This window comes from Hyla sarda, chromosome 6 (assembly GCF_029499605.1).
Source record: "Hyla sarda isolate aHylSar1 chromosome 6, aHylSar1.hap1, whole genome shotgun sequence".
Classification (NCBI taxonomy): domain Eukaryota; kingdom Metazoa; phylum Chordata; class Amphibia; order Anura; family Hylidae; genus Hyla; species Hyla sarda.
In genome coordinates this window covers 125834112-125855195 of record NC_079194.1, presented here as the reverse complement: position 1 = coordinate 125855195, position 21084 = coordinate 125834112, and the positions used below count along the sequence as shown (strand labels likewise).

Genomic DNA, 21084 nt, shown 5'->3' with positions numbered 1-21084 from the left:
TTGTTTCTGCAGATTCCGCTCGAAAATGTATTGCCACCTATAGAGATGGCACCTTTCTGAGCAGTCTTAGCGCCAGTGGAACATGTGAATTTGCAGAATGTCCCCCCACGTTTCTCATGGGTGAACATTCTGCAAATTTTCCGCAGTGTGAACATAGTCTTTGGTGAACGTTCCTTTTACATATATCAGCTGGTACTATGATTGTATTAAAAGAACACTCTACAAAGCACAGCAGGATTTACGGGGATGGGGGATCATGACACAAGGATTCAAAGAACATTAAAGAGAGAATTTCTGTGTCACGCTCAGTTCCTCATGCTAAGTTTCTGTGTCATGCTCAGGCGAAGGCTGTCTAGGCATGCTGGGAGTTGTAGTTTTGCAATAGCTAGAGGCACACAGTTTGGGTACCAGCTGAAAACAGACTGTTTGGGAAACACTGATTTAAAGAGGAAATCAAGGGTCATCCAGCAGTCACTGGAAATTACATTGCCCGTTGATATTTCCAGGTACCATATCTGGAAAACGAAGGGGAATGTCTTGTTTGGGTCCTCCACTTAGCCAAAGTGTATAGAAGCATACATAAATAGTGTCTGTTTCCACCTTTGCCCCTGTCAGGAACTGTCCAGAGCAGGAGAGGTTTGCTATGGGGATTGCTCCTGCTCTGGACAGTTCCTGACATGGACCGAGGTGTCAGCAGAAAGCACCATGGTAAAACTGGAAAGAACCACACAACTTCCTCTGGAGCATACAGCAGCTGATAAGTTCTAGAAGGCTTAAATTGACTCTGTCAGATACAAAAACATTTTATATGTTGTACTTCTTGGCAAAACATGAACCTTTCTAATATACCTTATTTTTATTTCCTTTTTATAGAGTTCATGGATTATAAAATCATGGCTATGTCCAAGCTGAAGCACAGGCATGGACAAAGTCCAGTAAGTGAGGGTGGGCTAGCACTCCTCTTTGTCTGATAGGTCAGGAAAGAGCACGGAGGAGTGCTATCAGACAGGAGAGAGCACAGAGGAGTCCTATCAGACAGGAGAGAGCACAGAGGAGTACTATCAGACAGGAGAGAGCACAGAGGAGTTCTATCAGACAGGAGAGAGCACAGAGAAGTACTATCAGACAGGAGAGAGCACAGAGGAGTCCTATCAGACAGGAGAGAGCACAGAGGAATGGTATCAGACAGGAGAGAGCACAGAGGAGTACTATCAGACAGGAGAGAGCACAGAGGAGTAATATCAGACAGGATAGAGTGCAGTGGAGTGCTATCAGACAGAAGAGAGCACAGAGGAGTGCTATCAGACAGGAGAGAGCACAGAGGAGTACTATCAGACAGGAGAGAGCACAGAGGAGTACTATCAGACAGGAGAGAGCACAGAGGAGTAATATCAGACAGGATAGAGCGCAATGGAGTGCTATCAGACAGAAGAGAGCAGAGAGGAGTGCTATCAGACAGAAGAGAGCACAGAGAAGTGCTAGCCCACCCACACTTACAGGACTTTGTCCATGCCTCTGCTGCAGCTTGGATAAAGCCATGATTTCTATAAAAAGGAAATAAAATGTTCTTATGAAGTATATTAGAAAGGTTAAATGTTTTGCCAAGATGTACAACATATAAAACGCTTTTGTATCTGACAGTGCCCATTTATGATTTTTAAATAGGCGTAATGTACAAATCTGTATATATTTCTGGCACCACTCGATCTAAAAAAAAAAAATTCCCTCTAGTGTACCCCTTTAATTTCACTTACATGCCACAAATGTTTAACCAACGGTTATCTTATGATGAGTTATGACTAGTTATATATGATTCATGACGGCATATTTCACATACCCCAGTTTTCCAGCTGATGGATAGGCACAATTGCATTAAATCAAGACTATCCCCAGCTAAACGGGCTGGACTCCAGACTGATATAGTCCACCTGCACTAATACACTGTAACAAATTATCAGGACAGGAGATCAGTTTGTCCCGCTGATATGCTTAGCTGCTCCCATACCTTTAATAACCGTTGGCCAAACAAACAGCTATCTTTCCTGTTCAACTCGGCCGAGCATTCACGTGTTCTGAATAGGGAAAGGAAAAGTAAGCCGCTGCCAGACATCTTTGACAGCAGCCTATCTTCCTGAAAAACAAGTGTTGGGCTGTTGAAATCCAACATGCCGGACCCTTCTCTTCCCGAACATCATCTGTCAGGGGAAGAGTCAGAAGGCCACTGTACACATTACACAGACAGCCATTCCTGATGACATGTGTATGGGGTGGGGGCTTTTAGCTTGCAGGGGATTGTTTAGTGGTCTCCAACCTTTGTTGTGCAGATTCATTGAGCTGTGTTCAATGGGTCTAATCCCCGTCCGGTATATTAAAACATTGCAGGAATTTTCCTTCTACAGTGATTAAGCCTCATATAAATGCCTTTACACTGCGCACATCATACGCTGACAGTAACATCTCTTTATCATTTCCATTTTTCATCCTTACAGCTGTTCCCGCACAATGGCGCAAAGTGTGTGGTACTAAATACCCGTTGTGAGATGTGTCATATGTTACACTTAGAAATGCATAGGCGTGTAATTACACATCTCCCTAGGGAGCAATTACATATATTTCTACAGTCTGCTGTTATGAATATGCTAATGTGGGATTGCAGTCTTGCCAGGTACTTAATTTGTATGACTGCTAATCAAGGGCCATGTGAGTGGATATAAATATTAGCTGCCGCCCCCTGCTGGGCAGGCTTGGGTGTACGCCGTTTCTGTAGGTTGAAGTGACCTATACTTTGTTTACCTCTTTTCGGCTCTGCTTGTTTCTTACAGAACTGAGATTACATCTCTGCCACACAATAGAGCTGCACAGCTGCAATGCGGAGTGCTCCTTGAGGGCACACTAACCTCACAAATGTGGCTGCCGCCTATAAAGTAGCTTCAGCTTTGAGCTATTCTGCAAAGTGTCACGCAGTTGCCAACCTGCTTATACAGATTCCTCTCTGCTTTCGCCTTCCCACTTCTCTCTTTGTCTTTGAATATGTGGAGTCACATGGATTAGGGAAGGGATTTCAATACTAAAGTGGAAGCATGCACACGACAGCCCACCTACATCCCATGAGATCTAGCAATGCAGAGTGTGCAGAAATATTATTGTAGGATGAAGTCAGGCAGAAAACAATTATAATAATATGGTAAGTCATGCAAATGTTAAAAAAAAATTCAACATACTCAATACTATTGTACATTTTACACATACATATAAAACAGAGTCACTTAGTAGATACTTTACATTATCCATGCTGTACTGATCTTGGGTTACTGACTGTATTATACTCCAGAGCTGAATTCACAATTCTGCAGTTTTAGGCTCTGTACAATCATCTGATACATATGGACAGTTTTAATTTCTCCTACAACAATAGCTGTTAGACAAACACTTGACTCGACCCAATGTATGCTCAGTTCATTCGATGGTACATGGGTAAAACTGCTGCTAGGTATATATCTAACAGTGGCTTATTCCTTGTGAAAACAAAGAATCGGGTTAGTTTATATCAAAGATTTTCAATTTTTCAGCAAAAAATGGACAGTTCTGCTAACTTTGATTTTATATGTATGGGCACTTTATGTGCACGCTTGCTGTTAGGGGAGTCTCTAGCAACAAACTTGCTGGCTCTTTCTGAAAGCAACCAGCAGAATAGTAAATGCAGCTCGGGAGCATAATGTGGGCTGTACCTCAGATCAGTACAAGACAAGTATTTTGGAGTATAAGACAGGCATATCAATGAAAGGTAAGTACTGTAGGTACACAGTGATTTCACTTCTTATAGTGAAACTGTTGCCATAAAAAATCTTGTTAAATCTTTGCTGAATAGATTGATACATAGTTTTGTGGAAAAACATTCAGGATAACTTATCATTTTTTTTATTTATTTAAATATCTTAGGTGACTTGGGAGTCCAGTGGGTGGTTCCAATCAATGACTGACAGATATTTATGCATACTGCTACAGAGATAGCTGTCAGTCACTGTTAGGACCGCCCTCTGGACTCCTAGGCCCAGAAAGAGGTTTACTTGATTAAATGACAAGTTATCCTGAATCTTTTCCCACAAAACAATATCCAATCTGTTCCCGGTGCTCTATGACATGCTGCTGATAGATTGAACAGTATTTTTTAAAGTGACAGGTTCCCTTCATGTAGATTCTCTGGGGGAGATGCATCAAAACCTGTGTAGAAGAAGAGTTGCGCAGTTACCAATAACAACCAATCAGATAACTTCTTTCATTTTTAAAGAGACCTCTGTAAAATGAAAGAAGCCAGCTGATTGGTTGTTATTGGCAACTGCGCAACTCTTCTTCTACACAGGTTTTGATAAATTTCCCCCTATATGTATTGTGACATTTTAATGTACCCTGTAATGGGCATGTGTGCCGTGTCCATGAGAGATGCTGTATTAGTCATTATTAATAAACAGCATATTTTACAGCATTATAAAATAAAGATGTATGTGGACGGCTAATCTTCTGAACACATTGCTGCCATGAAAGGTTTGCAAGTTTATGAGGCTTTAACTGTGAATTATATCTTGCAGTGGGAGCTTCTCATTAGTGTAATAACCTTTCTGTATACTATGTGCCAGGATTTAGGCCTGAGCTGTCATTGGATGCTTATGCTACCACTACATCGTTCCTCCATGTTTTACTATCAGAAGTCCTTTACTTTTCTGGGTGTAATCACGTCCCCTCAGCGTGACTGAAAGCCCGCATCAGCGCTTCCTAAGCAGATGGAAAAAAGATGATGCGGGCCATGCCAGGCCTGTCAATCACTCTGAGAGGGAGCGATTACTGCCGGAGAAGACGGGACTAGTTAAAGGGGTATTCCAGGAAAAAACTTTTTTTTATATATCAACTGGCTCCAGAAAGTTAAGCAGATTTGTAAATTAAATTGGAGGTGGGGGGCTCAGACTAAATAGGTGATGAATGAGTATCGAGGTGCTGTATGATACACGTTAACCCTACGTGTCTAGGTATAATATAGGAAAATATATGGAGATACAGACCTCTAGATACTCAGATGCTAATATTCTATGTGGGATGTCAAGATCGGATGTGTAGTGATTAATGGTCTGGTGTCGGGATGTGGTGACAGTATGTTAATTATTGTATATTACTGACTGGATGTTATGTCAGATTGCTAAAATAACATAACTAATAAATATAATTAGAATAGATAAATGTAGTATTAATAATTAAATTATATATAATAAAAGGAATACAGGCTAAGTGATAGAAGTTATATTAATATAGATTTTAATTACGGTATTTAGTATTTCGTGTGCAGTTGTGCAGGGCCCTTGCACTGACCACACCTTTAATGACTAATTAAAACAAAGAAGATAAAATACATTAAATACGGTAGATATAAATATATGCAATAGATAGCTGTAATAAATTGATGCAATGGATTGATCCAATAGAGATTAATGCAATAAACAATTCATGCAATAAAAGAACAGCAGTCCCTAATTGCAGCAGCTGGAGATGATGTTCTATATGAAAGAATATTTCTTAATTCCTCAATGATTGTGCACTGTAGCAAAATTCAAAGTGCTATACAATAAATAGGAAGATCAAAGTGCTACACAAAGAATGATTCCAATCCTCCACTGGGTAAGTAGATATTTATGAAGAAGTTACTGTTGCAATTGTAGCAGTTTTAACAGAGGACAGTTGTAGCAACTGTATCCAAGTACATAAGAAAGTTGTTGGTGCACAGCACCGCTCACCGCTTCCCTGCTGCGCTCCGATCTGTAGTACGGTCCTTCTCCTTCTCAGGCTGGCACAGCTCAGGTGCTGGCCTGGTGGAAGAAACCTGGGATCTGCCCTGCGCTGGCTCAGGATCTAGGTACCGGGAGTTGGTGGATGCCGGGGAGCCGGTAATGCCGTGGAGCCGATGTTCTGCACTGGGAGGAGGCTGTACTTGGATGGTCCGGAGGCTGGCACAGATCTGCGTATGGCCGATGGATAGAGCGGGTGCAGGTGAGCGGTGGATGTGCTGTAAAGGTTACGGAGCCGCGTCCTCGTGCGAATGTGCGCGCTCCTAGGTTGAACAGTGGTCCCAAAACAGGGGGGGTTCCAGCAGTTGCAAATGGGACTTAGCTGATTGGGCTAGATATGATGCCAAACGCGTTTTGGGGTGTCCCCTTCTTCAGTGGCTGTATAATTATATAATTACCGGCTCCCCGGCATCCACCAACTCCCGGTACCTAGATCCTGAGCCAGTGCAGGGCAGATCCCAGGTTTTTTCCACCAGGCCAGCACCTGAGCTGTGCCAGCCTGAGAAGGAGAAGGACCGTACTACAGATCGGAGCGCAGCAGGGAAGCGGTGAGCGGTGCTGTGCACCAACAACTTTCTTATGTACTTGGATACAGTTGCTACAACTGTCCTCTGTTAAAACTGCTACAATTGCAACAGTAACTTCTTCATAAATATCTACTTACCCAGTGGAGGATTGGAATCATTCTTTGTGTAGCACTTTGAACTTCCTATTTATTGTATAGCACTTTGAATTTTGCTACAGTGCACAATCATTGAGGAATTAAGAAATATTCTTTCACATAGAACATCATCTCCAGCTACTGCAATTAGGGACTGCTGTTCTTTTATTGCATGAATTGTTTATTGCATTAATCTCTATTGGATCAATCCATTGCATCAATTTATTACAGCTATCTATTGCATATATTTATATCTACCGTATTTAATGTATTTTATCTTCTTTGTTTTAATTAGTCATTAAAGGTGTGGTCAGTGCAAGGGCCCTGCACAACTGCACACGAAATACTAAATAATTAAAATCTATATTAATATAATTTCTATCACTTAGCCTGTATTCATTTAATTATATATCATTTATTTATTAATACTACATTTATCTATTCTAATTATATTTATTAGTTATGTTATTTTAGCAATCTGACATAACATCCAGTCAGTAATATACAATAATTAACATACTATCACCACATCCCGACACCAGACCATTAATCACTACATATCCCATCTTGACATCCCACATAGAATATTAGCATATGAGTATCTAGAGGTCTGTATCTCCATATATTTTCCTAGATTTGTAAATTACTTCTATTAAAAAATCTTAATCCTTTCAGTACTTATGAGCTTCTGAAGTTAAGGTTGTTCTTTTCTGTCTAAGTCCTCTCTGATGAAACGTGTCTCGGGAAACGCCCAGTTTAGAAGCAAATCCCCATAGCAAACCTCTTCTAAACTGGGCGTTTCCCGAGACACGTTTCATCAGAGAGGACTTAGACAGAAAAGAACAACCTTAACTTCAGAAGCTCATAAGTACTGAAAGGATTAAGATTTTTTAATATAAGTAATTTACAAATCTGTTTAACTTTCTGGAGCCAGTTGATATGTATAAAAAAAAGTTTTTTCCTGGAATACCCCTTTAAGTATAGTGTTATGTGACGCTGTCTTCTGGTGTGACAATTGTGGTAAGGAGAGGGTTATGTTCTGAGAAGGGAAATTGAGACAGGTGGTAGATCACAGCCAGTTACATTGAGGAAGGACCAGGGTCCCTCCAGCAGCACAGAGTATTTTTGAAAAGAAATGTGCTGAACTTGTGAAAGGTTACAGAATACAATATGTATTGTGGAGAGAGCAGGGGCCTCTAGCAGCACAGTGTGGGAGGTCACAAACTCTGCCCAATTTTACATATGTGTATGTAGATGCGCGTGTAATACAGATTCGTAATATGGACGTATTTTAAATGAAATACCACCAGTATGTCACCAGTAGTGGTTCAGTATTGTACACCTATTTTGTACAGAAAATACTGGTGGGCGACTACTAGACGTTAAATTGGTTTACACTTTTAAAAACCAATTATAAATAGTATGATAAAATAAATGAAAACCATGATAAAATACTGATGCAATACAGATCTACCGTATATACTCGAGTATAAGCCGACCGGAATATAAGCCGAGGCCCCTAATTTCACCCCAAAAACCCAGGAAAATGTATTGACTTGACTATAAGCCTAGGGTGGGAAATACATCATCCCCCCCTGTCATCATCCAGACCCCTGTCATTAACACCCCCGTCATCATCACCCTGTCATCATCCTCCCCCCCTTCATCATCACCGCCTGTCAATCCCTTCATCAGTGGTCTTCAATCTGCAGACCTCCAGATGTTTCCAAACTACAACTCCCAGCATGCCCAGACAGCCATTGGCTGTCCGGGCATGCTGGGAGTTGTAGTTTTGAATTATCTGGGGGTCCGCAGGTTTAAGACCACTGCGGCCTTCGTCGTCTTCCAGACCCCCCTTTAGTTTTCTACTCACCTCCCCTCGGTGGGAAGGAAGTGTGAGCTGGTCCGGGCCATCTATGCTGCAGGGACCGTCCGGTGGGGAGGGTTAGTCGTTCCGGGCTGTCCATCTTCACCGGGAGGCCCTCTTCTCCCCTACGTTTATGCGCAGGGACGTCACGGACGTCTGCTGCGCACGGACATCCCTGTGCGTCGTCGTCAAGGCAACGTCACTAGTCCGGGGCCGTCCCAGAGCGGAGAAGAGGGCCTCCCGGTGAAGATGGACAGCCCAGAACGACCAACCCTTCCCACTGGAAGGTCCCTGCAGCATAGATGGCCCGGACCAGCCCACCCTTCATTCCCACCAAGGGGAGGTAAGTAGAAAACTAAAGGGGGGTCTGGATGATAACGAAGGCCACAGAGGTCTTCAACCTGCGGACCTCAAGATGTTTCAAAACTACAACTCCCAGCATGCCCGGACAGCCGATGGCTGTCCGGGCATGCTGGAAGTTGTAGTTTTGCAACATCTGGAGGTCCGCAGGTTGAAGACCACTGAGAAGGGATTGATAGGTGGAGAGTTCACTCGAGTATAAGCCGAGGGGGGCGTTTTCAGCACGAAAATTCGTCCTGAAAAACTCGGCTTATACTCGAGTATATACGGTAACTCCGATTTTTAAATCCCTCTCCTTAGACTTCAATGGGCATATTCCATTACCAGAATAGTTGAAAGCAGCTATTTAATACTTAATAGGTAATACAAGCATATTTACTATAGCCATGATTAGCCCTATATATTAATATTAGCTCTGTACAGCCTAAAGGAGACATACACTGCATTCAAAAAGTACAGAATGGTGAGGAAAAAATTGATTTTTATTTTATTTTAGCACAAGGCCGCAACTTAACAAAATGTAAAAAAATTTAAAGGGTCTGAATACATTCTGAATGCATTGTAATACGTAATACAACATTAAAATACACTTTTTTCAAACTGGTCTATGGGTTACATGGTGGAAGACACACAGCTGCCAGCAGCTGGGAGTTTTATCTTAAGAAATGTGTTCATGAGGTCAGAATATAAATAAAGCAATCACGTCAGGACATACATTTGGTTCTTGCCTTGGCCCTACCTCCATCAGAGCTGACGGTACTTTCTTGTGTCTCTTGAAGGCAGACGGGTGAAAATTGTGAAGCATTGATGTAAAAGTGTTGCTGGTGGACCTCGGCAACTGTGGGGAGGTGTTGGTGTTTGCTGATGCAAGCTCTACAGAAGTAAATGGATCAGTCAGACATTACAAAAAAAAGATAGGACCTATACAAAAAATGTCAAACCAAGCCCCCACAACTACAGCAGGCAGCACAACTGCAGCACTAGGACTAGTGGTTTAAAGGGGTATTCCAGGCAAAACCTTTTTTTATATATACCGTATTTTGCGCCCTATAGGACGCACCGGCGTATAAGACGCACCCTATTTTTAGGTGCAAAATCTAAAAAAATTTAAGATTTTGAACCCAATAGTGGTCTTCAACCTGCGGACCTCCAGATGTTGCAAAACTACAACTCCCAGCATGCCCGGACAGCCGTTGGCTGTCCGGGCATGCTGGGAGTTGTAGTTTTGCAACATCTGGAGGTCCGCAGTTGAAGACCACTGCATAGGAGGTAATACTCACGTGTCCCCGCCGCTCCGGACCCGCTCCGGATGTCGCTCCATCGCTGTCGCCGTGTCCCTGCCGACCTGCTGCTGAACGTCTCTGCTGCCGGCCGGGTATCCTCGCTCTCCGTCGCCGTCATCACGTCGTTACGCACACCGACGCACGTGCGCGACGACGAGGAAGGAGAGCGCCGGCCATACAGGGGATCCCGGCACGGAGCAGACACCGAGGAGGCAGGTAAGGTCCCTCCCGGTGTCCTGTAAGCACTAACCCGGCTATTCAGTCGGGCTGTTCGGGACCGCCGCGGTGAAATCGCAGCGGTCCCGAACAGCCCTACTGAACAGCCGGGTTAGTGTCACTTTCCCTTCAGACGCGGCGGTCAGCTTTGATCGCCGCGTCTGAAGGGTTAATACAGGGCATCACCGCGATCGGTGATGTCCTGTATTAGCCGCGGGTCCCGGCCGTTGATGGCCGCAGGGACCGCCGCGATAGGGGTGTATTCGCCGTATAAGATGCACCGACTTTTTCCCCCCAGTTTTGGGGAAGAAAAAGTGCGTCTTATACGGCGAAAAATACGGTATATCAACTGGCTCCGGAAAGTTAAACAGATTTGTAAATTACTTCTATTAAAAAATCTTAATCCTTCCAATAGTTATTAGTTTCTAAAGTTTTCTGTCTAACTGCTCAATGATGATGTTACGGGATGTGAGTCATCAGAGATCAGTTAGACAGAAAACAACAACTCAACTTCAGAAGCTAATAACTATCGGAAGAATTAAAATTTTTTAATAGAAGTGATTTACAAATCTGTTTAACTTTCCGGAGCCAGTTGATATATAAAAAAAAGTTTTGGCCTGGAATACCCCTTTAATCCCCAGGCTATGTAACCATGGATGCTGTGTCTGTGAAGGCACTACTGTGTGGGTGTGTACATGTTTAATAACATAGCAATTTCCCTTATGGATTTATTTTCTCTGAAAACATGCTGCAGAATGCGATACATAAATAACTAAAAATTAAAAAATAGCCATAAAATGATCAGTGTGGATTTTAAACCTCAACATGCAACAGTAACAGTTTGCCACTAGGTGGTGATGTGGTACAGATAAAGCAGAAGGCTGTCTATGAGGCTTCAAGTCCCACTCGCCTCTTTTCCGCAGCTCTGCATAGCATCCATTGCAGACTTTAGATGGGCGATCTTTCAGGTACTTAAGAGGATATTTGTTTCTTGAGCAACTGCGGCAAACAATCTGTCAAAACAGGAGAAGACCCTGAAGCTTTTCTGTAGAATTAAGTATTTTAAACATAATACAATTCTTATCTGGCACAAACAGCAGTGATATGACTGGGAGGCAATGAGAAAACACAGGCTGCTAATGGAAGAGTCTACTGTAGGAAGAGGATAGAGATAAGATGTGCTGCAGGATGTCTAGAAAGGACTGTCGCATGACTATGTTCTCTCTGCACCTTTTCCTTTCCTAATTTTCATGGGAATTGTTAGGAGTGCAAGTATCTATTTATCTATCCATGTATATATTGATCTTACTGAGTAATATATATCTGTAGCTGGCAAGGCATTTGCTCAGTCTAGAGAGGTGAACATCTATTACTAGATATTTTGTCCTAAATCTGGAAGTCTTCCTAGAAAGACATATATTTGACTGTCTTTAAATTTGATTTGTGTACAATATAAGATTACGGTTATCGATCGGTGGGCTCTTACCTTGCCACAGGCATGGCAGTGGGTACGTCGTAGGGTCAACGTGAAATCGCTGCCGCAATTCATACACATCATGACATGAGACATGTGCGCTATACTTGGCGGCCTCTCTCCAAGGAACATTCCAAAGCGTTCCCTCATCTGCAAGAAAACACAATTCAGATTTTGTGTGTGATTTCTAACAGGTCTCATTCACAGCATAATAGAGCCTCACTGCAGAATAAGCTCCAAAGTAATATAAGTTGTCCAACTAATGCAAACACTGCACACCAACTAATAATAATAATTACTTTTTAAAATACCTCGTGTATCAATTCACTGACAGCAAGCAGAGATCTTGACAATAGTAAGGAATTGAAATATTCATGCTAAGGCTGAAAAACTATACTGACTTATTTTCACAGCTGCCGTTTGTAGCAATGCATGAATCAAGTCATTTCTCTGTGAGCTGAACACAGCAGAAGCACTATAGGGCAGATTTATTAATACCGCACTAAGGTTAGACAGGATAAAACTGGATAAGGCAAGAAGAAACTATTTACCACAGTGGTGCATGCAATATCATAAAATTGGCACCTCTTGCTAAAGCCTTTAGATATTTCCATCTTCTTTATGCCATCTCTTTGCTGGCATCTTGCATCAAAATAATGGTGCACAGCATTAATAATCATTTTACAACTCCTTGTAGCCACACTCTCTTTATCTCAACACTTTTCAAAACTGCAAGTCACAAAACAAGTTTCTAGAACACAGTGTTTCTTATGCCTTGAATGTCACATTTGAGAGTCCTTACTTAAAGGGGTATTCCGGGCAAAAACATCATATCCCGAAAGTATAAGGGATTAGATGTTTGATCGCGGGGGGCCCGCCGCTGTGACCCCCCGCGATCTCCCTGCAGCAGCCCGCATTCTATGCGTAGCTGCGTCTGAAGTTTCGGAAACCTCCGGGCTTCCGAGACGGGGACGTCACGCCACGCCCCCTCCATTCATGTCTATGGGAGGGGGCGTTGCGGCTGTTACGCCCCCTCCCATAGAAATGAATGGAGGGGCCGTGGCATGACATCACGCCCCCGTCTCGGAAGCCCGGAGGTTTCCGAAACTTCCGACGCAGCTACGCATAGAATGCGGGCTGCTGTAGGGAGATCGTGGGGGTTCACAGCGGCGGGCCCCCTGCAATCAGACATCTTATCCCCTATCCTTTCAATAGGGGATAAGATGTTTTTGCCCGGAATAACCCTTTAAAGGGGTACTCCGCTGCTCAGCGTTTGGAACAGACTGTTCCAAAACAGGAGCCGGGAGCTTCAGAAGTCATAGCCCCGCCCCCTCATGATGTCATGCCTACCCCTCAATGCAAGTCAATGGGAGGGGGCGTGACAGCCATAACGCCCCCTCCCATAGACTTGCATTGAGGGGGCGGGCCCGGCTCCGGCTCCATCATTCGGAACAGTATGTTCAAAATGTCAAAAGTTTAGAATGGTCAGTGTCCCAGAGGACATAACGTGATGGCACATTGCTAGGAAGGGATCCTGTCCAATCCTGGGAAGAGCTGCATAGCAAGTAGCTGAGATCCCACTGTGCAGCAAAATATGTCTACGGGATCCCCACCGGTCATATATCGATGGTATATCCTAGCGATGAGATGAGAATATCCATTAAGAGTGGACTACTGTGGTGTTAGATGTAGTTCATTGCATGACAACGATTTTTTTTCTTCAATGTTCTTTTGAGCCCTGTGCCGCACTCAGCCTCTTCAAGCCCTAAACTATGTAAAACATAATGTAGCAGATTTACTAAACTGACTAATTCAAGACCGTGTACACTTTTTAGTCTAATTCTATGACTGACACATTGTTAGACTGTCTAGTCTAAGTTTATATGACCTATTACTTCTGTGCCAGAATTCTGGTGCAATTTTGGAAAACAGTGTTTCATTTTAAGCCATGCCTCTTTATCATCTGCAGCAGAAAAATAAATATGGTGCATAACATGTGTGCCAGTTTTATCGCCCCAAGCTGAGCAAGAAAAAAACTAACGATTGCACAGAGATCTTAATTTTTTCCAAGGTACAGATCCAAGGATTTTAATATTCTCCATCAGCCACTAGGAGGCGATGTTAAATAGAATAAGTATTGCAGCACATATGGGAAGAAAACGATGGAGTTAGACTCATACTGTCAGCAGAGCAATGCACAGAACGGTGATAAAAGAAATATGTTTTACTACTGTACATAAGCCGGGATTACACAGTGATACTGATGCTCTACTCAGAAGGATATCCAGGTTGTGCATGTCAATCTAAGCTCTGCATGTAACTGCAGGGATGTTATGGTAGGATGGGAACAGATATCCTGTCCACTACAGAATTTCAGCGGCAGATATTCCGCTACCAAAAGACTGAGATCATTCATTCTTTAGGCTAGGATTCCACTGAGGTTTTTCATGCAACAACGCTGATAAAAATGCCCATTTTGCTGGACGACGTTTTTTCTTTGGCGTTTTTGCCGAGGGTTTTTATTCTTTTTTGGATTTTAGGTAGTACTACTACTCCCAGCATGGAACACACTGTTCCATGATGGGAGTAGTAGTACATGTAATAATTGACAGATCGCCCCGGGTGTCACTTCTGACACCCGTTGCGATCCTCCTGTATAATTTATAGATGCGGGTGGCCGCTCTTCTATGGTCCCCTGCACTGTATATATATACCTATTCATATTTCCCACAGAGAGCTGTGCTGTACGGATGGTTCCAGCCAATCACAACTCTCTGTGGGAAATATGAATAGATGTATATATACGGCCGTGCAGGGGACCATAGAAGAGCGGCCGGCATCCCACTCGCATCTATACATTATACAGGAGGATCACAGCGGGTGTCAGGAGTGACATCCGCTGCGATCTTTCCTTATCTGCAGGTACTACTGCTCCCAACATGGAGCACACTCTGCTCTGTGCTGGGAGCTGTAGTACCTGCATTAATAGACAGATTGCAACAGGTGTCAGAAGTGACACTCGCGATCTGTCTATTAATGCAAGTACTACAGCTCCCAGCATGGAGCAGAGTGTGCTCCATGTTGGGATAAGTAGTACCTGCAGTTAAGTACAGATCACAGCAGGTGTCACTCCTGACACCCGATGCAATCGTCCTATCTATTGCAGAGATATTGCAGCGGCTCTATACAGCGCTCGCATCTCTGCACTATACTCTGGGCAGGCCAGTGATATGAATAGAACATCACTCATTCATATTTCCCTCAGAGCTGTGATTGGCTGCCACCATCCGGCCTATCACCTCTCTGGGCAGAAAATTTGAATGAGTGATGTTCTATTCACATCACTGGCCGGAGTATAGTGCAGAGATGCGAGCGCTGTATAGAACCGCTCCACATCTCTACTATATTAAGGACGATCGCATCGAGCGTCAGGAGTGACACCCGGGGCGGTCTATTAGTAGAGGTACTACTACTCCCATCATGGAAATGTAACAAATAGAGAAAAAAAGTGAAACACACAAACTTTATTAAACAGATTATTAAAATACATTACTAATTAAAAAGAAAACATAATAAAAAAAATATATATATATATATCATTTTTACATTTAAATGGCCCCTTTCTACATTCTAATTATTGTCGGCTACATTTTTAGGTCCCTGCCCACCCACATAAATTGGTCTCATGTTTAAAAATGTATTAAAATTTAGTTATAAAAAAATGTTTTTTTTGTTAAATACATTTTCTTCCATCCCTACTGCATCCTTTTTTTTTTTGGTACCCAACAAATTTGAAGAAAAAAAAACGCCTAAGGGGCCAAAAATAAAATTTTCACTCAAAGGCAAAAACGCCAGAAAAAATGCAAGAAAAAACGCCAAAGTGCAGGTAAAATTGGTTGCAGTTTTTCTGACATTTTAAATCCAAAAAAACCTCAGTGGAATCCTAGCCTTAGGCAGAATCTGCGCCTGACATTGCCATCTATAGGAAAGGCAATGTCTGCATGATCCTGGCCACACTCAGAAACTCTGACCGGATTTTGCCCGACCTGAAATTCCGTAGTGTGAACCTAGCCTTACAATGTTCTTCTTTGTCATGCACAATATACAGACCTTTGTTTGAAGCAGATGATGTTCATACTATTTCTACCCCATAGGTCAGTATTTTCTTAACAGCGTGTCTTCAGCTGTTGCAGCCGAAGGCTGTCCGGGCATGCTAGGAGTTGTAGTTTTGCAACAGCTGGAGACACACTGTTTGCAAAACACTGCTGGTAACATTGCCCCTTTTCTGTGGTACTAGGAACGGTTAATTTATTGGCAGGGGAGCTTGGTGGGTGTCCCTGTGCTGTCGGATCCTCACCCAAATACCCTCATCAGGCTGTGTATGGCCAACAATACATACTTCTTAGAAGTCTTTTGTTCCAGCCGCTAGTAATGACCCAGGGCAGGTACAGAGAATTGTTACAGTCTGCGCTGAAAGGAGAATAATATACGAACAGCGTGTTACCACTAAAGTGCCCGCTGAGAGCGCACTCTCGCTAATCTTAGAAACATAATAAGTCCTGATCACAGAGGATCTGGGACTGGAGAAGAACCTGGAACATTTTATTATATATCACTGCAAATATAAATCTCAGCAGCCGCCCGTGCCCGCAGCGCCCCAATCCCAAAATGATATCTGTTAATGGCTAGAGTCCTCTGCACCCGGTGTAAGGTCAATAACTGGAGACACATTTCATGGCTGGCTATTAAGCTGTGTGAATCTACAGATAGGGGGGGGGGGGAGGGAGAATTTCCAGATGCAATGATGAGGGACAGTTATTAACTTAATTCATCCCTCCCTATTAAAGATGGTTTCTGAGATTGGCGCAATAAATTTAAAGCCGACACTAGTACCAGTTCTTTAGTCACTGTTGTGTGTTCGAAGAGAACTGACAAGCACTTTAGGTGCTACAAAACAATACCTAATTTTATATCTTTTTTTTTTAAAGAACAAGCAATTCTATAGTGTAAAGCATAGCGGAAAGACAGTGTAGATAGAAACCTGAAAACGAAACAGGGTCACCCCTTATACCGTGCAAATGTCCATTTTCTATCTACAGCTAGTGTAAAGCAGACATCCAGCTGTGGCCTATTCTATATTTATTCTATTTCATATTTATTCTATATCAGTCACTGAACCCCTGCTTTTTATTTCCGCTTCATTAGGGCACAGCTATGATTGATGGGACCTAATGTAGTCTGAAATTAATAATGGTCACTATCATTTCGAACAACATGGCTTCGTTTAATAGTCTATGTGATCTGTCCAAATAATTTTTATGAACGGATAAGTATAATAAAGTGAACAGAATAAGAAAATGCTTCAAGAAACATTTTACAAATACAATGAATGTAGATATAATACAGAGTAACACTATGTACCTCATTTACTAAGCTGAAACTGATCAGTTTTTGTCTGGTTATTTTGGCGCAGAATGTCTGCTACAGTGTGCGCCTGGAAAATCTGACAAACCCGACATTGCACTGTGAAAAGCCGAAAAGGGGGCGTGGTCTGTCACAAAGGGGGTGCGGTCAGTCCGAAAAGGAGCGTGGTTTCACAACCCGACCGGTTTACTATTGAATTCACGGAAAATCCTGTGGGTAAATGGCTGGAAATATCGAGCTAGAAAAAGCTGGTCAGAAAATGTTCCCGACTTTTCCCAATAGTAAATAGAGAGGAATCCTGCAAGTCTGAAACAACTTGTCCCACTAGTAAAAACCCAACACTCTTAGTAAATGAGGCCCAATAAATCTTGAATCCAAACATCTTGAAACAAGTCCAGACATAAGTGGCGATTAAAGGGTTACTCCAGTGAAAAACAATTATTATTTTTTTTTAATCAACTGGTGCCAAAATGTTAAACAGATTCGTAAATGACTTCTATTTAAAAATCTTAACTCTTCAAGTACTCATCAGCTGCTTTATACTACACAGGAAGTTCTTTTCTTTTTGAGTTTCTTTTCTGTCTGACCAAAGGGCACTCTGCTGACACCTCTGTCTGTGTCAGGAACTGTCCGGAGCAGGAGAGGTTTGCTATGGGGATTTGCGCCTGCTCTTGACAGTTCCTGAGACAGACAGAGGTGTCAGCAGAGAGTACTGTGGTCAGACAGAAAAGAAACTCAAAAAGAAAAGAACGTCCTGTGTAGTATACAGCAGCTGATAAGTACTGGAAGGGTTAAGATTTTTTAAATAGAAGTAATTTACAAATCTGTTTAACGTTTCGGCAACAACTGATTTAAAAAAAAAAAAAATGTTTTTCACTGAAGTACCCCTTCAAATCCAGACAATCTAGCATATACTAAGAATAACTAACTAACTAACTAACTAAAATAAAAATTATCTATAACAAAACTAGTTAAAAATCAAAACAGTAGAGATCAATAAATAGTCTATGTGATCCTTAACACATTTGGAAATCACTTCCTTTACCAAAATTGACCCTTTACCCTAGAATGGATCCCTAATGTCTTTGACACTGGGTGTCTCCTTTCGATGCAAACTGCAGTCCACTACCTGTTTGGGTAAATCTAATAGGCAGTGGATTGCAGTTTGACTGCAGCAGAGAGACCAGGATGGAACAGTAAAAGTGGGGACAGGGCTTAGCTAGTGCTATGTGTAGGAGAGGACCTGAACTGTGTGAATGGTATCTGAGCCTCTTTGCCTTCTCTAAAGGTCTGTGCCTGAAAGGTAAATCAGGGCCTCCCTCTTTGAGCACTCAAAAATGTGTGGGAAGCTTTCTTTTGCATAAATACTTGTGTCCTTACTATGCATACAGTGCTGCATCCTGAATTTAAAGGGGTCCTCTGGCAGGAAGATTGAAAACAAATAAATTTTTTCATGAATAAAAAAATAAACATTTATTTACCTTCCACGCTCCCCTGGTGCCTTTGTCCAATGCGATCTTCTTACTGATGCCTGTGGTCAATGTGTCACAGTGCAGCTCGGCAAGTCACTGGTCGAAGCAGTTCACGGCCTGAGGTAGCTATTAGCTGAGCTGCACTGTGATGCATTAACCACCAGCACCAGGAAGAGGATCATACCTGGGGCTGGGAGAAACAATTACAGAGGCATGGAGAGAGCATGGGAGATGAGTAAAGGTGTTTTTTTTTTTTTTTTTTTTCCAATTCAGGCAGTCTAAGAATATAAAAAAAAAAAAAAAAAAAAAGAAGAAGAGAAAACCTCCACCGGAGTACCCCTTTAATCACCTCTATTTTTAGCTGTCATCACCTTCAGCATACAGCAGCAGCAGTTCACCGCTTAGACCAGGGCTGCTATTTTTAATGTTACCCCTTCCTTACTGTCACCCTGCTGTTATTTTAGCTCCCTCAGCACCTTACAAATTCAATGCATAGTGGTGTACTGAAACATAACCCCCAGCACCATACCAGCCTGTTCAATCCAATGCACTTTCTCCAGCACTATGTCATGGCATAGCAGAGAGGAATAGGTGCTGCCCTGTTATTGAAGGTAAAAATCCTGGTATAAGTATTGCTGGTAAACATCACAGTTCTTGTCCAATCCCCTGAAATGGCTGAGAAATAGCAGTGCACCATGATGGCACATTTTCTGCACATACAGTCATGGCCGCAAATGTTGGCACCCCTGAAATGTTTCTAGAAAATGAAGTATTTCTCACAGAAAAGGATTGCAGTAACACATGTTTTGCTATACACATGTTTATTCCCTTTGTGTGTATTGGAACTAAACCAAAAAAGAGAGGAAAAAAAGCAAATTGGACATAATGTCACACCAAACTCCAAAAATGGGCTGGACAAAATTATTGGCACCCTTAACTTAATATTTCGTTGCACACAGTTTGGAAAAAATAACAAAATCAGTCGCTTCCTATAACCATCAATAAGCTTCTTACACCTCTCAGCTGGAATGTTGGACCACTTTTCCTTTGCAAACTGCTCCAGGTCTCTCTTATTGGAAGGCCACCTTTTCCCAACAGCAATTTTAAAGGGGTATTCCAGGAAAAAACTTTTTTTTATATATCAACTGGCTCCAGAAAGTTAAACAGATTTGTAAATTACTTCTATTAAAAAATCTTAATCCTTTCAGTACTTATGAGCTTCTGAAGTTAACGTTGTTCTTTTCTGTCTAAGTCCTCTCTGATGACACCTGTCTCGGGAAACGCCCAGTTTAGAATCAAATCCCCATAGCAAACCTCTTCTAAACTGGGCGTGTCATCAGAGAGGACTTAGACAGAAAAGAACAACCTTAACTTCAGAAGCTCATAAGTACTGAAAGGATTAAGATTTTTTAATAGAAGTAATTTACATTTTTTTCCTGGAATACCCCTTTAAGATCTCTCCAAAGGTGTTCAATGGGATTTAGATCGGGACTCATTCCTGGTCACTTCAGAACTCTCCAGCGCTTTGTTGCCATCCATTTCTGGGTGATTTTTGATGTATGTTTGGGGTCATTGTCCTGCTGGAAGATCCAAGATCTTGGAGCAAACCCAGCTTTCTAAGACTGGGCTGTTCAGTGGGACCCAAAATCCGTTGGTAATCCTCAGATTTCATGATGCCTTGCACACATTCAAGGCACCCAGTGCCAGAGGCAGAAAAGCAACTCAAAAACATCATTGGACTTCCACCATATTTCACTGTAGGTACTGTGTTCTTTTCTTTGTAGGCCTCATTCCATTTTTGGTAAACAGTAGAATGATGTGCTTAACCATGCTCTATCTTGGTCCTATCTGTCAGCAGTGGGGTCCTCCTGGGTCTCCTGCCATAGCATTTCATTTAAATATTGATGGATAATTGGTGCTGACACTGATGCTCTCTGAGCCTGCAGGACAGCTTGAACATCCTTGGAACTTGTTTGGGGCTGCTTATCCACCATCCGGACTATCCTGTGTTGACACCTTTAATCAATTTTTCTCTTATGTCCTCACCCAGGGAGATTAGCTACAGTGTCATGGGTTGCAAACTTCTTCGTAATGTTGCGCACTGTGGACAAAGGCAAATCTAGATCTCTGGAGATGGACTTGTACCTTGAGATTGTTTATATGTTTCCACAATTTTGGTTTTTAAGTCCTCAGACAGTTCTTTTCTCCTCTTTCTGTTTTCCATGCTTAGTGTGGCACACACAGGCACACAATACAAAGACTAAGTGAACTTCTCTCCTTTTTATCTGCATTCAGGTGTGATTTTTATATTGCCTACCCCTGTTACTTGCCCCAGGTGAGTTTAAAGGAGCATCACATGCTTAAAACAATCTTATTTTTCCACAATTTTGAAAGGGTGCCAATAACTTTGTCCAGACCATTTTTGGAGTTTGGTGTGACATTATGTCCCATTTGCTATTTTTCCTCCCTTTTTGGGGGGTTTAGTTCCAATACACA

At 42.3% G+C, this 21084-nt stretch overlaps 1 protein-coding gene across 6 annotated transcripts in view; it reads right to left on the bottom strand.

Annotated features, from left to right (window-relative positions):
* The window catches only part of FGD5 (FYVE, RhoGEF and PH domain containing 5), a 154247-nt gene that overhangs the window by 9388 nt on the left and 123775 nt on the right, over positions 1-21084 (bottom strand). For 2 of the 6 annotated variants that reach the window (XM_056524934.1, XM_056524936.1), the window contains 3 exons: positions 11705-11842; positions 11129-11231; positions 9435-9592 (listed from right to left, as the gene is read on the bottom strand). In XM_056524934.1, coding sequence (XP_056380909.1) covers positions 9435-9592; positions 11129-11231; positions 11705-11842 — 399 coding nt within the window. Of the gene's footprint in view, positions 1-2897; positions 3115-9434; positions 9593-11128; positions 11232-11704; positions 11843-21084 lie in introns of all 6 variants that reach the window. The other 4 variants (XM_056524933.1, XM_056524935.1, XR_008845008.1 and 1 more) reach the window with 3 other exon arrangements.